Source organism: Anabrus simplex, chromosome 5, assembly GCF_040414725.1.
Source record: "Anabrus simplex isolate iqAnaSimp1 chromosome 5, ASM4041472v1, whole genome shotgun sequence".
NCBI classification, from domain to species: Eukaryota; Metazoa; Arthropoda; class Insecta; order Orthoptera; family Tettigoniidae; genus Anabrus; species Anabrus simplex.
The window spans coordinates 119,754,973-119,770,036 of record NC_090269.1 but is presented as its reverse complement, the minus strand read 5'-3'; the positions used below and the strand labels follow the sequence as shown (position 1 = coordinate 119,770,036).

Genomic DNA, 15,064 nt, shown 5'->3' with positions numbered 1-15,064 from the left:
TCATTGCTATTCTTAAACCTGGCAAACCTAACAACAAACCTCAAAGCTATAGACCTATTGCTCTGCTTAGCATGATCTATAAACTTCTGGAAAGAATTATTTATAACCATATTTGCCATATCATTTTCAAAAACTTACCTGTTGAACCAGCTGGCTTCCGCCCGCACCGAAGCTGTACAGATCAGGTCCTTTCTATGACAACATTCATAGAGGCTAATTTTCAGAAACACCAGAAAACTTCAATTGCCTTCGTTGATCTAACAGCAGCATATGATACTGTGTGGAGACAAGGATTGATTCTCAAACTTCTACAAATCATTCCATGCCTGCACACTGGAAATCTTATTAACAACATGCTCAGTAACAGAAACTTCCGGGTTCAAATTGGCAATAGTATGAGCTCACTGAGGTATCTTAATAATGGTCTCCCACAAGGTTCTGTGCTGGCTCCCCTTTTGTTCTGTTTATATATAGCAGATATGCCAGAGACTACATCTAGGAAGTTTGGGTACGCAGATGACTGGGCCCTTGCTGTTAGCCATATAGACTTCGAAGTTACCGAGGATATTCTAACCAGAGACCTATCTACTATGGGACGATACTTTCGTGACTGGAGGTTACAGCCAAGCGCAGCAAAGACAGTAGTTGCTTCGTTCCATCTCAACAATAAACAAGCGAATAGAGAACTGAAAGTTCACTTTGATGGCAGATTACTCTCACATACCAAGTATCCAAAATTTCTAGGGGTCATTCTAGATAGGACTCTTAGTTTCAAAGAACATCTTAGCAGAACTGCCGCCAAACTCAGAACCAGAAATAATAACCTGCAGAAACTGTGCGGCACTACGTGGGGGTCAACAGCTTCTACACTTCGGACTTCTGCCCTTGGACTAGTTTATCCCGTGGCTGAATATTGTGCTCCAATCTGGATAAACAGCGCTCATGTTAAGCTTGTTGATACTCAGCTCAACCAAACCATGCGTTTAATATCAGGGACAATCAGATGTACTCCAACATACTGGCTGCCATCATTAAGTCACATACCACCTCCATCCGTGAGAAGAGAACAAGCACTTACCAAGGTGTACAATAATATGTGCAACAATTCTTCTCTTCCTGTACATCTTGACCTCCCTGTTATTAACAGGAAGATACTTCGCTCTCGTCACCCTCCATTGAATACTGCAAGGAAGCTTGCTGAAAGTAATTTCAACATGATTGACAGCTGGAAGCAATTATGGAAGACCTCTGCAACACCAGAACAGCAAGCTATGCCATGCATCACATCTAAGCCACCAGGTTTTGAGCTCGCCAGAAAAATTTGGTGTACTCTAAACCGAATCAGAACTAAATGTGGTATATGTGCACACTCCCTTTATAAATGGAAGAAAATTCCATCTCCCGAGTGTAGTTGTGGTGCTGAAAGACAAACTGTTCAGCATATTATCCAAGAATGCCCTCTATCAGCCTTCTCAGGAGATTCAGCCGAGTTCCTGATGGCTACTCAAAACGGTATTAATTATATTAGAGATACCAATCTGACATTTTGACTTAATGTGTTCACGCGTGAAAATAATATTAAAATACTTTTATTGTGATGTGATTGTAAACCATACGATAAATAAATAATACCTACAAAACCAACTGTAACGATTAGGGTTCAGAAGTTTATGACCTAAAGAAATATACATACTTGCCAACTATACAAAATCATAAATCAGGACATTTTGATATGAAAATAAGGAAAAAATCAGGAGATATGATTGGTCAAAAATGCTTTTTCTACATGTCTTGCACAATACAGGAGTACTATGGTATATATTATAATACTTATTGTCTCAAAACCCGACTGTTGCTATTCGAGGCTACAAGGCTAAAAATTACACATATCTATTACCTCCCAGAAAGTATGTGAGTGAGATGAATGGTCTCTGACAAGCCTTCCAAAAATAGTATGGACTCATACTCCACACGTGTGAAATGGACATGCACTTACACTAGTGTCCAAAAGTTAAGCATAAGTTACGAGTAAGCAGGGAAATGGGAAATAGACCGCAAATCGCACGACCAACCTTACGTGTTCGCTCTGTATAGGAAAGGAATGCTCCCTGCTTTGACTAGCGGCATAACCGCAAGGTAAACACAGCCAGTGCCTGTGCTCCATATTCCCTCAGTCGTGCTTGCCCTGATATAGTGTGAAAGTGGTGAAAGTGGCAACATAATGGCACAACGACGCCATTTGGACCCCGTTTTGCAGGATAGAATACTCGGCCGCCTGGAAGCAGGCCAGACAGAGACCAAAGTCGCTGTATCCTTCAATGTGCCACAAAGTGTCATTTCCAGGCTTTGGAGACGATTTTGAGACACAGGAGATGTTTGTCGTAGGCCAGTACCAGGTCGACCAAGGGTAACCACCCCACAGCAGGACCGATATCTGGCCTTAACCGCCTGACAAAATCAGAGTGCATCTGCAAGACAATTGTCGGCAGAGCTTGTAGCCGTCTCGGGGGTTGCAATTTCCCGGCAAACTGTGTACCAGAGGCTCAGAATAGCAAGGCTGTTTGCCCGACGTCCAGTGATGTGCGTCCCGCTCACTCCAGCACAGAGACGGGCCCGTTTACTGTGGAGCCGTCAACATCGAAACTGCACCATGAATGAATAGAGGAATGTGCTCTTCGCAGCTGAATCCCGCTTCAGTTAGCAGAACGCTTCCCATCGCAATCTGGAGAGAACCGGGTAGCCGATACAACCACAGGAACATCGTGGAATGGGACCAGTATGGTGGTGGTGGTGGTGGTGGTGGTGGTGGTGGTGGTGGTGGTGGAGGTGGTGGTGGTGGTGGTGGCATCATGGTGTTGGGCAGCATCATGGTGTTGAGTGGCATCATGTTGAATGGCCATACGGACCTGCACACCTTCATGGGTGGTCGGAGGAACACTGTTAATGCTCAGAGATACAGGCATGAGGTACTGAGACCACATGTTCGACTCTTCAGAGGTGCGGTTGGTCCAGACTTCCTCTTAATGCACGATAATGCCCTATCACACCGCACTGCTCTGGTGGATGAATTTCTGGCTGGGAAAGACATTCATCACATGGACTGGCCAGCGAGGTCTGCGGATCTGAATTCTACAGAACATGCCTGGGATGCATTGGGGAGGCGAACTGCATCCCGTCAGCCTCTGCCAAGGACCCTCCAAGACCTTTGCATTGCCCTTTCGGAGGAATGGGATCAACTGCCACAAGAGCTCTTGGAACATCTGATAGAGAATATGCCACGTCGCTGCGAAGCATGTGTGGCCATTTGGGGTAACCATACACCCTATTAACAGCATATTTTGTTGTGGAAGACATTGCCAAGTTTTGTCAAAGGTGTACCTTAGCTATCAGAACCTTTCTGACACTGTTTTCTCGGACAAGTTGTGTGACATATGGTGTGTGATTCAGCTTCCGTTTGTTCAGCAATCCATCTGACATTCCTATCAGGCAGTTTGGCCTTGTTTAGTGATTATGCTTAACTTTTGGACACTAGTGTAGATGCCATTACTCAGCAAATTCATAGATTAATGTACTGCATCATGCGCCCACATGATTATGCTAAGCGCAATGATATTTTTATCAAGTAATAAATTAAAATTCGCCAGAATTGTCTCCAAATGGCTCCTACAATCTCTAGAAAAGTCACTAATCGCTATCTTTGAAATTATGTCACTAAATTACTAAAATAGACTCCAAATCTATATGTCTTTTCACGAGAGTTTAATCCTGATGTAAAATAGGCACAGCACCTTGCCTTTGCATGTGGACGTAGACATAGTTGATTGGAAAAGCAACCGTCGCACTCACTCGACTATGCGAGCTCAAAGAAAATTAGTACGTCGCATTAATTTTATTTTAGTTTACTACATTTAGAGAGTTGTTGTGTAGTTGTCATATATACTGGTATACAAGCTTTTTTATAAAATAGTGATTAAATAACGAGAAATGAAGGCACAAGGTGTGGTGTAATACAGGAAGGCTTCTAGTAGTGGGGGAAAGTCCCAAGCTGTACAGCGTGGAGATAAGGTGTTGCATCTTGCAACAGCAGTTAGTGAGTCAGTATTCATAGTGAGAGAAATGGAGCAAGAGGTAGAACTATCGCGTGTAGGGAAGCACAAAAGAGAAAAACCGCTCAGAAGTGACCATAGGCAATGCATTGTGAATGTGTTTAATAAACTAAGTGAACAGAATCCAGGTTTAGTCATAAAAGAGGTAGAGAAACCAAGTGCAGAGTAGTGAGGTGTGTTGGCTAGTTCGATTCATAACGTGCGGACACAGTTTAGAAAGGCAAGGAAATTAACAACACCGGGAAAGGAATGTAAACGACCTCAAAGAGTCGAGAAGTATGATGATATTGTCAAAAACTGTTCCTCGTCTATTTTAGGTAGTGCACACAAATGTGTTTATTCAGAAGTTCAGATCTTCGCACTGTTGTCGCATGAGATGCACAGCCCTGTACGTCTGAACACAAGATGTTAACGGGTGGAGGTCGGTACTACACGCTCAGCGAATCACAGCTCTTTCTCTGGCGGAGGCGTGGATACACCATGTTTACATCAGGATTAAACTCTCGTGAAAAGACATATAGCGACTATTCTCTAGAATCAACTACACTGATGTGAATGAACACGAACATAACACGCAAATACAAGAGATTGACAATCGATATACGCGTCGCGAGATACAGATTTCAATAAACATCGCACACTCGTGCGCATTTCTCGTAATAATAAACGTCAATATTTCATCTGAAAGCGGCCAATTGGGGAAGAACTTCCGTCCACTGGCGTACAAAGCTGAAATGGCAGGATATGAAAACAAATGTTTGAAGTTAACCAAAAGCTAAAATCAGGAGAAATAACAGAATAATCGGGAGGCACAAAAAATTGTCGAAAATCGGGAGTCTCCTGCCTAAATCGGGAAAGTCAGCTGGTATGAGTACAAAATATGCAAGCAAATATGCTCTAAAAATTAGCTAAATATGGCCTAAAAAATATGACTTAAGTATTTTTAGGGATAGGTAGCAAGTATTCAATTATTACTAACACTGAACATGCCAAAAAGTGATTAGCGATAATACAGCAGTCACATTTAATCTTGCAAACTGACAGAGCTACTGTAGGTATGCCTATGTTAAAACTTTATAAATTCACTCAGCAGCATAGCCCTCAGGCACAGGTCTCACTCTGTTCTCCTAAAGAAGTACGAAAGAAAATGAAGTATGATCATGCTTTTTGGTATTTGTCGGCGTACGTTTGTAGAGCATCACGTTCTCGGAATCACGTCTTCTAAACTTGCTACCTGTCTGTTTCGGAAAAAGAAAGAAAAATATGTCTACTACAGTATTTTGAAATCCTTAGTTTGAAACTCGATGCAGATAACTTGTACTTTGTTAAAAACGATCCTCAATTTAAACAACATAAGTGCTCAAAATATAACCAAATGTGACCTTACATCACTAAAATGACCAAAATATGGCCAAAACAATAAAAATGGTCAAAATATGAGTATATATGCAACATAAAATTGCCTTAAACTGTGTCAGGGACCCATCATTCATAGTTAATTTTCAGATTTCATGTAAAATGAGCTCAGGAAAGAAATAGGACTTTTTGTTAACATCCAAACCTTAGTAATGCCGCTTATACTTTTTACTGACAGTGACATACCTGCCAACTTTCAAAAAGAGAAATCAGGAAGATCCTTAAGTGGAACATTTTTAACAACACGCGCATTCTTAAGTCTTGAGACATAATGAAAAAGGACGGCAGAAGGGGGGGAGAGATTATAAACAATACTAATACAAATCAAATACAAAAGAACCCCGATGCATCGTTCCCGGAACTGTCATTTTCCCGTATTCATTGTTGAATTTATTCGGTCCCAAAAATGTTCCATATAAACCATGTTAAGTTTCCCCACATCTATCGTTTCTCGAAATATCGAGATCCTCGATCACAATTTTCCCGCTTTGGTTGATCATACATACGAAAAATGTATGCAAAAGTTTTTGAATTTAGAGGGAATGCTCAATACTCTTAGCATATAATAGCGGCAACTTGTTACGCGAGAATGTATGTACGATTCGGAGTTGCTGGTCTCGAACAAGGATCTTGTAGGCTGGAGTGCTGTGCGCGGGTCATTCACGTGCAACCTCACTACGAGCCTCCTGGTGCCAACGCTTCTCCTCGGCCCACTAACCGACCACTAGAAGTATTCTTATTTAAAAGAATTAAAACGTAGACAGACTCAAATTTGTCACCATTTTCTGTGTTGGTATAGGCTGGCTAGGGCTGCCAACTTCATTGAAAATGAGAAATCACACAGTGCGTTGGATACGCTTTAATTAGTCACAGGGTGATTAATCGCGTCGTACCTTGTGGAGTGTATGGGATGCTAGAGACCTATTGACCACTTTGTTGCCCTCTGCACAATAGTCTTGAAAAGCTGGACCTAACCAAGCCAGACCAATAATCCTTTCTCACAGCCTAGTCTTAGTCTTGTAACTAGTTCCTAAGTTGGCAGCTTCGCACAAGCTGCTGCAACATCATTTGAGATGCGCTGCGTTGAATTTCTAACCTCTGTGACATCGTCTGAGCTGAGCTGCGGGAGCCGCGCCGTGTTGGGTATCTAACCTATCGTTCACAAAGGGTCTACGGAATCTTACAGGTTATCGCCATAATTTACAATAAGAGAACTGAACTTACAGGTTTTCAATTATTACAAAATGTGTAGAAATGTGAAACGAAACGGCGTAAGAGTCACGCTTCTTTTTTTTCATCTCGTAGGCCTGTATCATAGTTGAAATATTTTGATACTGGTATGTATAGTATGAGCTAAATGGTTAGCACGTGTTGGCCTTTGGTCAAGGGGTCTCGATTGGGTCGAGGATTTTAACTTTCCTTGCTTAATTCCAACAGTTCGGGGCTGTTTGTTTGCCAAATTAAACATCAGAATTAATCTGCACCTGGCTCCCGGAGGCCACACGCTGTTATTGTTGTTATTTTAATAATAACAATAACAACAATAAGAATAATAATAAATAATTTACATAACGAAAAATGTCCCAATACAGTACCCGTATTTTATTATTTTGCTTTCCCTCTATTTTTTATGTTGCCCACATTTATAGTTTTCCTGCATGCATCGTAATTTCCCCCCTGCCCTCTGAAAAATTATGCATTGAGGTTTTACTGTATATGTTATGATCACCCCTGAAATTAAATACTTACACAAAGTTACATATTGATGAGCGCTCATCTGTTTTCACTTAACACTGGGAACACTCTCTGTGATTGTATAAAACAAGTAAATTAAGTAGAATATGCCTCCTGAAAAGACTGATAATATCGTTTCTTAGTTGAACTCATTACCAACATTACTAAATTAATTAGAAATTCGTCACACAATTCCACGAGTTTCAGAACTACCGCCAATGTTACACACGCACACAGACAAAGCCTTTCAGCCGCTACGAAGCACGGCGCAGTTACTAAATTTGTTTTATATAAATTCACAGCCTGCTACTTTTCACGGATTTCGTTTCTTCAAAATCGCAGCCTGCTACTTGTTTGGGAAAATCTCATTGAATGAAGTAGCAGTTGAGATAGAACAGGTGACAAAAGCATGGCGATAATGTGATTATCGATACATTTACCGGTTGAATTTCAAACACTGTATCTCGTATTACCAGCTACTATCGAAAGTCAAACAAATCCGATTTGAGCGCAGAAAGCAAAACCAAGCGCGGATATTCAAAATCCGTACAATAAAGTTTTTATCCGTACAACCGTAAAACACACTCAAAATCTGTACATTTTACGGAAATACCGGAATACTTGGCAGGTATGCATAACCTTTAAAAGTCAACATAGGCCTAATTTACGCAGTACAACATTTCCATAAACTTACTATGAACTGCATACCGGTGACCAAATTACAATGGAAGATAAAATAAAAAGAGGGGGTTTTGTCATCATTATGGGTGCTTTTGTATCTAATGTGCTTTATTTTATTATAGTTCAGTTTTTTATGAGTTTCGACTTGACAGTTAAACGGAAGTTAGGGGGTGGTGCCAAACTACTACGAATACAAGGATCTGATTTACGATACACAACACAAATGGAAATGTATACACTGGAATATTTCCATAATCAGCATAGGGAAGGAGAAGTACTCTGCCGAGGACTAGACAGCGGGGCCATCCAAACTTGAAATCAGCAGCCTACGTAATTCACATAAGGTGAACAATAATACACAACACATTTAGGATAAGGCTACAAGATAAAAATATGTCAATGCTCAAACAAATAAAATGTGAGAAAGTAAAACTAAATTTCTACTCACCACGTAGAAGAGCTTGCACTGCTGTTAGATTCTATTTCCCCTAAGGAAGGAAATAATCCTACAAAGGGAACACACCACTCATTTCTGAGTCACTATCAGCATTGTCATCGTCTATTGAGGTTTCATTCTTACCTGACCCTAACGAGATAATGAAGTCTTCAACATAATCGTCTGTGAGACTTTCTTTCTCCCAAGCTTTAATCATCTCGGATTGCGCATGTCTCACAATGTTGTTCCAGTCCTCCGTACTTATATGGCCTACGGCTTTGAAAATAAGTCTTTCAACTTCCGAAACTGTGAAGAGTCTGTTATTCTCACCTATATAATCCTTCACTTGGGCCCAAATCAGTCCTATGGCATTAAAATGGCAATGGTATGGTGGAAGGTGAACAACTTTATGCCCATGCCTCCTGCCTACTTTATCCACCACATAAACTGGGCACTAGGCACAAGATGCATAAGATCCCCCTCATAGGCGTAAATATGCCGACGAATCACATTCTTATTCTTTTTCTACCCTGGAGTTTCAAGTTTGGACAGCCCCGCTGTCTAGTCCTCGGCAGAGTACTTCTCCTTCCCTATGCTCATAACTGTGCCCCTGTTAATTTTGGTCACGTCAGATGTTCTCTGAACTGCTTTCGCAACAGGCAAGGGAGGCACGCCGTTATCCTTCTCCTTCCCAAAATACTCCCTAACATTGTAAACAATTTCCCGGACCTGGCTCCCTAGTGGAATACTGCGTCCAAAGTGCTTTCTTCTCTTGGGAGTTTCATCCTTAGAGTAGGCGTTGACATGACAGAATATCAAATTCATACACGGGCCTAAAATTAACCTATTATATAACTACCAAATGAAATATTAAACTAAGCTACTATATAAACTAGATCACTATTGTACCTTGTTACACACCATTTACTACAATATAATGCGCTATACTATTAAACAATAAATTTATAAACTCTACACTACGAAACATAAACGAACAACCTAGCACAAAGATTCACAAAGACCACCAAAAGAACTGAGCAGAATACAAGACACAGCTGACAGCACGTGATTACAGTAAACAACAGATCAACAACACTGCTAATCGGAACTGGAATCTAACGCGCTCTATCGGAGCGATCGGCTGCCTATGATTGGCTATTGATTAATTAACTCTCCGCCAAAAAGCAGCGCTCAAACGTCAAGTCGAAACTCATATTAACTGAACTATAAATCATAGAATTAAAACTACTTGTGATCGATTGTTGTTTGGTTTGACTTGGCGTTATTAGATTTTTCAATGAGTTTGGCTGATCAAATTCGCTGACATGAAAGAAGTTATCACGGAAATGTGACAAAGTTTCCCCGGTAAAACTGAACATAAAGTATCAAGATTTTTAACTCGTGTAATGAATGTTCAAAGCTGGCCCCATGGTTTAGCTTGCCTGCCTGTCACCCGGAGGCCCCGGGTTCGATTCCCGGGCAGGTCAGCCATTTATACCTGGATATGAGGGCTTGTTCCCGGTCTACTCAGCCTATGTGATACCTTTAATTGAGGAACTATCTAATGGTGAGACGGCAACCCTATCTTGAAGAGCAAGGAATAACGGCCAAGAGGATTCGTTACACTGGCCATGTGTCACCTCGTAATCTGCAGGCCTTCGGGCTTGGTAGTGGTTGCTTTGTAGGTGAAGGCCCATTAGAGATGTAGTTTGGTATGGTTTGGTTTAGGAGTGTTTGTGAGATTATAATTATACACATTTCATTTTTGTGATGTTTAGCCAAATTGTTGATGGTTTTAATTCGTTCCTGGATTTTCCGTTGTCTTGCATTATACTTTTTTCCCCAGGGTCCCTCCAAAAACAGAAAATCGAGGTTCCACTGTATAGGACAAAAACCAGAGAAAAAGGAAAGAAAAGTAACAGTTGTCTGTAACAAATTCGTAAGATATAAAAGGCTCCTTGTCTACAAATTCCTACATTCATAGATGAAAAATCTAATAGTAATGGTTTAAAAGGGTAACATTACAAAGTTACAGATCGCTTACCTCTTGCCTCCAAGTTCCAGAGTGACAGGTGTGAGATGCTCATTTGCAGCTGCTCTCACTATTTTCCCAACAGTCGTGGAGCCAGTATAAAATATATAATCAAATCTTTCTTTTAACAGCTCAGTAGTTTCTGGTACACCACCCAAAACAACCTGATAGCATTCCTACAAGAATGAAAACAATATATATCACAATAAAGGACAAAAGTCTAAACCAGTTGCACAATTATACTTAACAATGAAAATTTGCCAGGAAAAAAGAAATTGAAATAGTTTAGAATAAATTCACATGAACTCAGCAGCCTTCTGTTGGTAGATTTACTGACACATAAAAGAACTCCTGCGGGACTAAATTCTGGCACCTTAGTGTCTCCAAAAACTGTCAAAGTAGTCAGAGGGATGTAAAGCCAATAACCTTATTTATTAATGCAGTCACAATCAGACCTCTGTATTCAATTACCCTTAATCATGCTCTGATTTACAAAAAAATAAGCAGTGCTGTCTGAAACATCTAGCTTAAAGTAGATTAATCCACTCTTCAGCCTTATATATAGTGTCATGTTTCTTTTTCTGTAAAGTCAAGCAACCAAATTCCCTGTCACTGGCTGAGTAACAAAATACCACAGGTCCTAAACTTTTGCAACACCTTATTTTTTCCGCATTAATTTACATGGACTTCCCAACAGAAATTAAGTTGGTTTGCATGGTATTTGATGTAAAGCATCGTAAAGGAACTACATTCTGGTATGGACTCATTTTCAGGCAAAACTAGACTTTGCAGGGTACTGAAGTAAAACTAGTACCATAATGTTTATCCCATGTTAACTGTCATAGGAAATATTAATGCTTTATGGTACCTCTGGCATTATTAGGCTTATGTCACACTATGCTTAGTTAAGTGTGTATTATGGAACCCGTCTGTTGAAAACTTCAAGAATTAAACTCAAGTAACAATACATGAATTCAGGAAGCTTCACTCAATGTTGATACCACTGTTACAATACAATATACCGGTATGCATTTTGTAAACTTAATAACACTACACCAATTACATGGCTCAAATACGGTATTGATAAGTTAATTGCTTCAAAAGACTCTCTCAAGTAAATAAAAATAATTCTAAGAAGTATCGCTCTGTAACTGAAAGATAAAGCAAAGTTTGTTATAGTCCTTCGATGTTTTTATGTTTGTTCTCGTCTTTCCTCTGTGTTGCTTAATTTTTCACCCTGACCTGCTATTGTGTTTATCCCTTTTTTTTTTAATGTTTCTATCCTCCTTCGTAGCTTCCTTTGTAGTATATGAGTTTGATGGAAATGTACTTAGACTTTTGTAAGATGACAGAACATAAACACATATACATGCTACGGCGTTATAATTTAAGGGACATTATTATAATTATTACCAACTATGACATTTTAGTACATGAGGAATTTTTCTCACGATTTGAAATGTATTTTATTTTTTTATTTATTCTTCAACTAGGTTATTATTACAGTGTAATTTAAGTTCTATTGTTTTAAAACCTACTGTGAGTTGTGCAGCTATTTAAAAAGGGTGCCTATAAGGATTATTTATAAACCACTTCATCGATAAGTTTTGAAAACCTCATATTTTAGAGAAGGTATCTTGTCTACTATAACCATCTTGGCGCACGGAGTACACACAAAATTAAAATATGTCGGATTGCATTATTAACTATGCTGTGCAAACGTGATACGTCGTTAGTACCTTTGGTACTAAATAGAACTACCTGAAATTTAAGCTTCGTTGGTTGAAATAATATTTGAAGAAATTAAAAAGGGTTTACTTCGAAATTCTCACGTGATATGCTACGAAGTTTGGTAAATATGTATGTGTGTTTAAACTTAAAGAAGAAAAACTAAAGCTGTGGTCTATACTTATTTAAAAGGTATTGTAAAATGTTCCACCTTTACAATACTTAAAGATTGTTTTATTTATTTATTTAATTAACAATTAACAAATACCGGTATATATTTCGTCTATCTTATACACATCATCAGCCGAATGATTGTAAGAATAAGAACAATAAACAAGGACAAAAACACATTAAAATGATTTGGATTACCAAATATGTCGATTAAAATTCATGTTAAAAAAATATGTTTGGAGAATGGAGCACAATATTTGGTTCTATTAAAATGAAGAACGAAGACATTGAACACATGTGATAGTTCAGTAAAATATGGTAATCGAGTTCTTCTTGGCGTGATGATGTTGTATTAAAATATGACTTGGATTACCGAATACGTCCATTAAAAACTTATGTTTGGAGAATGTTCTGGAGCACAAATGATTGGTTCTAATAAAATTAAGACAAAGATATGAAACACATGTGATTGTTCCAATAAAATAAAACTGAGTTCTTCTTGTTGGCATGATGATGTTGTTAACAATTCTTAGTTATAAGGCAGGCAGAATATTTGTGATTTCATAGATGGAAAAATCGTGTATAGTTGAGTATCCCTAGAATGAAAACGGTGGCTATTAACTACGTTAAAAGTACGCAAGTTTGAAGCATCTTATAATTACAAGTGAAAATGGAATAATATGCGACACATCTGACTACTTACATCCTTGCCTGCCCACGTACGTTTATGTTGACGGCTGACTGGAGGTGAACTGTGGAGGCCGTGTGTGATGAAAACTAGTTTGAAGGGAGAGTAGGGGAGGGTTCAATCCAGTGGGTGGGGAGCGAGTGTGTAAAGGTATGCTGTGAGGCTTGTTCAAAGAGAAACTGTTCAGTAATGCCTCAAAAAGCACATTCACAGTTTCCAAGATTTCATTTAAATTGTGAGTAGGGTTGCATTTTTGGTCTATATTAATGAAGATGTATTAAAATTAAGACAAAGATATGAAACACATGTGAAATTGTGAGTAATTGAGTATGCCTAGAATGAAAATGGTAAATTGCACTTACTATTGAAGTAAATTTTTAAGTCTTGCTCTATGGAAGTCAAGGAATAATTGGGCTCTGTTATGTGAGTACTCATGGCGGAATTTTTTGTTGTGCCTGGAGGTGATGATATGTTCTTTATATCTAATTGAAAAGCTTCTTCCAGTCTGACCAGTGTAACACTGGACATTGGTCACAATTCAACATGTATACATCTGATTTGTGGTATTTATTACTGATGTTATTGACTTGTACTGTTTATAGAAAAGATTAGCATTGTTACTGATTGTTTTAAAAGCAATGTTGATATTATGTTTCTTAAGAATATTTGTGATTTTGTAAATATTTCAACTGTTGTAAGTGAAGGTGGCATAGTTATCTACTTTCTTTTTTTACTCTCTGAGCAGAGTTGAGGTAGACTTGTTAACAATTTTACTGACAATCCTGTCTATGAAATGCCTGCCAAAACCGCTTTTTCTCGCAATAAAGTAGACTGTGTTGAGTTCTTTCCTTTGATTTGCATCAGATAAAAGGACGTTAAAAGCTCTATGAATTAGGCTATAAAATTCATTTAAAAATTCTGAAGGTATTAACTATGAATTTAAAAAATAATTTTCAGTCTGGAAACTTGTATTAGGTATTTTAAAACTATCCAGATTATCATATAAGTTTATTTTAAATCCCTTCCTTTTAATTGTTTCAGTGTATGAATTAATTTCTTTTTAACCTTATTGATTCATTCAGCATTATTTTCTGTTTGTTTTCTTCATTTAATGAAATTATTAATTTGTGTTACTATCTAAAAAATTTAAATTCTTCGTTCATTACATTTGTTTATGGTGTTTCATAGTATTTGTCATGAATTGTTCTATCCTTTATTCCAAGATCCACCCTCTGTTGAGGTTCTTTTGAATTTGGTTTGCCCAGATTCCATCGCTTCCCAGCCTGTTCTTTGTGTTTTGGTCGAGGCCTACCCTAAGTTGTTGGCGTGATTTCGCACTGGGATGGCCTCTAGGTTTTTTTGTGGTATTGCTTGCAATCACCATTATGTGTTTGCGGTGTTTTGCCATCATTTGTTTTGCTGTCCTTGTGTTCGATTGTCAATACGCCACAATGCACATGGAGACAAAAACAGACACCATGACATATACTAAAATGGTGTTATATAACTGAACAAGATATAAATAATGGATTTTTCATATATCATTGAATGTAAGTGACAAGCATAATAAGGACCATATAACTGAGGTTGAACTTTAAGAGCAACTATGTTAAAGGTCTTTTCCCAATTTCAAAACAGGAAAACAAAATTAGTCCTAGTAAGCAAGCGATGAAAATCTCTGAATTCTATCAACAGTCCAGCTAACATTAAATTACTTGAGACTACACAAAATAATACACAATCTTCAATAAGAAGCCAACGGCCGTAGCCGTGTTGAAACACCGGATCCCGTGAGATCTCCGAAGTTAAGCAACATTGGGTGTGGTCAGGAGTTGGATGGGTTGCCACGCGCTGTTGGTGGGGGGTAAGGGAATGGAGGAGCGGAAAGGAACTGGCCACCCTACTGCACGTAAACTCCGGCTCAGGAGCACCTCTGCGGAGGTTCGGACCTGCCTTCGGGCAGAATAACCCTTACCTTACCTTCAATAAGATATCTGCAGTCTGGTACTTTGGATGAGTGGTCAGCACAGTGGATAATATGTTGAAAATCTATTTCAAGTAGTGGCCACTGG

At 38.9% G+C, this 15,064-nt stretch overlaps 1 protein-coding gene across 1 annotated transcript in view; it reads right to left on the bottom strand.

The window, feature by feature from the left end:
* Positions 1–15,064, bottom strand: part of LOC136873837 (aldehyde dehydrogenase, dimeric NADP-preferring) — a 99,082-nt gene that overhangs the window by 58,492 nt on the left and 25,526 nt on the right. Inside the window, exon 6 of the mRNA XM_067147106.2 lies at positions 10,418–10,581. Coding sequence (XP_067003207.1) covers positions 10,418–10,581 — 164 coding nt within the window. The remainder of the gene's footprint in view (positions 1–10,417; positions 10,582–15,064) is intronic.